The sequence below is a fragment of the Lipotes vexillifer genome, unplaced genomic scaffold (assembly GCF_000442215.2).
Source record: "Lipotes vexillifer unplaced genomic scaffold, Lipotes_vexillifer_v1.1 scaffold1752, whole genome shotgun sequence".
Lineage (NCBI taxonomy): Eukaryota > Metazoa > Chordata > Mammalia > Artiodactyla > Lipotidae > Lipotes > Lipotes vexillifer.
The window spans coordinates 124,828-127,641 of NW_006769341.1; the positions used below are offsets into that span (position 1 = coordinate 124,828).

At 51.6% G+C, this 2,814-nt stretch overlaps 1 protein-coding gene across 1 annotated transcript; it reads left to right on the plus strand.

Annotated features, from left to right (window-relative positions):
* The first annotated feature begins 388 nt into the window (after nucleotides 1-388).
* Nucleotides 389-1,925, plus strand: LOC103086295 (protein BEX1). The gene is made up of 3 exons (XM_007445576.1): nucleotides 389-487; nucleotides 886-963; nucleotides 1,288-1,925. The coding sequence occupies exon 3, from the start codon at nucleotides 1,293-1,295 to the stop codon at nucleotides 1,677-1,679; it is 387 nt and encodes a 128-aa protein (XP_007445638.1). The 5' UTR covers nucleotides 389-487; nucleotides 886-963; nucleotides 1,288-1,292; the 3' UTR covers nucleotides 1,680-1,925.
* Nucleotides 1,926-2,814: the final 889 nt, after the last annotated feature.

The following is a 2,814-nucleotide window of genomic DNA, read 5'->3' on the forward strand; positions in this document are numbered from 1 at the left end:
TGCATTTTAGTGGAGGGAAATGGGAGAGATTGGTAGCAGAAAGCACAGCAGGTGGAAGGAGGCGTGTCCTGGGAGCAGAGGAGGGCAAAAGCAAGTCTCCAGAAGAGCACTGATAATGGCCAACGGCCCCCCGCCCCCCAGGAAGATAACTGCCCTTCCGTGGCCGTTAGAGAAAGGCCCAGGAACACACAAAGAAAGGAGAGCGTCGGGGCCCAAGCCGGTGCTTGGACAAGTGACATGGGGGGCAGGGGGAGGTGAGCACCACCGGTTCTGCGCGACCCCGCGGGGCAGAAGGGGGCGGCGCGAAAGCGTGGCGTCCCGCGGTGACGGAGGGCGCACGTGACCGTCCCACGCCAACTCGCGCTTGCCCTGCTCTAGTGTTAGACTCGGCCGTTGCTCGCTACCTTCCCGGTCCCTGCTCCCGGTGGCCCTGAGGGACTGCGGGCCGAGGTCGGCCCCCCAAGTTTAGGAGGTGCGGGGGCAGCAGGTAAGGAACCCGGAGGGCTGTCCCCAGAGGTGGCGTGAGCAAGCGGACACGGCCTATGGACCCCTCCCCGGGGATCCGGTTGCCCCGGGGCGGAGTCCGCAGCCCCCATGCCCCCTGCGGCCTGGCGTTTGGCCACAGAAAACGGCAGGCCTTCTCTGGGGGCGGGCCGCGCGTCCCTGAGGCGGCTGCCTGCTTCTCGCAACACAGCGAGCTTCTCCGACACCCCCGCCTCACCCCGCTTCTTCTCGGGGTAGAAAATGGTGGTCGGCGCGGGGGCGGCTGAGGATGGGAGCTGGGGACGCTGGGTGGAGGTGGCCTGGGGTGGGAAATGCGGGGCCGAGAAGGGGCCGAGCGTCCGGATGCAGCAGCACCCCTTCCCCCACCCTTACTCTCTGCAGGTCTGCGAGTCGAAGTGTCGCGGCTGTGCACTTGCAGCAAGAATCGGGAGGAGCAGGAGACCGCGAGGATAGGCCCAGGTCTGTGCGGGGGACAGTTGGGCTGTGGGGGGAACGTGTGGATAGCCCTAAGAAGCCCCAAATACTTCCCCCTACCCCGTCCTCCATTTTGGTGCCTGTAGAGACGTGGGCATGGATAGGCAGGGAAAATGGTGGGTTTTGGGCGAGGGATGGGGGAGAGCTTGGACTGGGGGCCCCCTAGAGGGCATAAGGAGCCTCTCAGGTGGGAAAACGAAAATTTGCAGAGCCTTTACATCCGGGGCTGAGAGGTGCTTAGTAGGGCCTCTGTCCTCGGTGCTGATCAGTCCACCCAGAAAATAGTCCCTTCTCTCTTTTGTCTCCTAGGAGCAATGGCGTCCAAAGAGGAACAAGCAGTAAAAAATCTCTACATGGAAAATGCCAACCAGGAGAATGAAAACAAGGATGAAAAGAGACAGGATGCTAATAAAGGAGAGCCTTTCGCCCTCCCTTTGGAAGCTGGTGAATATTGTGTACCTAGAGGAAATCGTAGGAGATTCCGTGTTAGGCAGCCCATCCTGCAGTATAGATGGGACATGACTCAGAGGCTTGAAGAGCCACAGGCAAGGATGAGAGAAGAGAATATGGAAAGGATTGGGGAGGAGGTGAGGCAGCTCATGGAAAAGCTGAGGGAAAAGCAGTTGAGTCATAGTCTGCGGGCAGTTAGCACTGACCCCCCTCACCATGACCATCATGATGAGTTTTGCCTTATGCCTTGAATCCTGATGTTTTCCCTGAAGTTAGTAGGGAGACACACCTGCTTCCTAAACTTACATGTTTGTGACGTACCTTTGTTGTAAACCTCTTGGTGTTACTTGTTTCTTGTGGGTCTCCTATTACCAGCTTCTAATTGAATGTTGTGTTTCTGACCCAATCTGTAAGTTTCTGTCAACAGGAGAGTTTTACCTATTGCATGGAGAGATGTTCTTTATATATTGTGATGTTAATAAAGCAGTTTAAAAAAGAATTCTCTGTTTTTTCCCTTAAAATCGTATATATTTTATATCTGAATAGACAGTCTAAGGATATATAAAGTAAAATTATCTCTTTATGGTAGAACTATGAATAATTTTTATTTTCTTATCTCTACTTTCTCGCTCTTTTTATTTTTTTACCTGCATTGGACAACTCCCAAATGATGCTGATTGGAGTACTAGATCTTCCCAACGTTTTCAGTATCACATCCACAGATAATTTCTTGTGTTATTCACAGAGACGGAAAGCCATGTTCATTGTCTATCAGATTTATCTATTTAGAACTCTCAGAGGGCATCCTCATTTTCAAGATTTGAGGTCCTGGCAACCCACACATTATATCCTCCATGTACTTTTTATTTCCTTTGGCCGCACCGCCCGGCTTGTGGGATCTTAGTTCCCAGACCAGGGATTGAACCCGGGCCACAGCAGTGAGAGCTCCAAGTCCTCACCACTGGACTGCCAGGGCACTCCCTCTATTTTCTCATTTTTCAAAACAACACATACTACTTAATGAAAGAGCTTGACAACCTGATAAAGCAGTGTGAGCACTTACTAAGCACTTGTCACAGAATCTAGGTTTTAGCTTACCTTGGTCTCTTATTTAGAAGTATAAACCTAATAATGATGAGACATACCTCTTTAAAAATCATTATGTGTATCAGCAAGATGAAGATAATCACCTCCCAAGGCTTTTGTGTGCACTTGAGGCAATAAGTTTGTAAGCTTTCTTTAAGCTCATTCCCAGTGGCATGTGTATGACCCAACCCTTTAGATATTACCTTCAGCTATTTGGAGAAGTTCCCAAAGCCAGGTTTTCCCTATACTCACAAACAAGTCCAACAGGCTAAGGGGTAGGTAAGTCCATTCCTCTGTTGT

Coding starts and splice junctions, on each gene's coding strand:
- LOC103086295 (XM_007445576.1), top strand. CDS start 1,293: ATGGCGTCCAAAGAGGAACAAGCAGTAAAAAATCTCTACATGGAAAAT.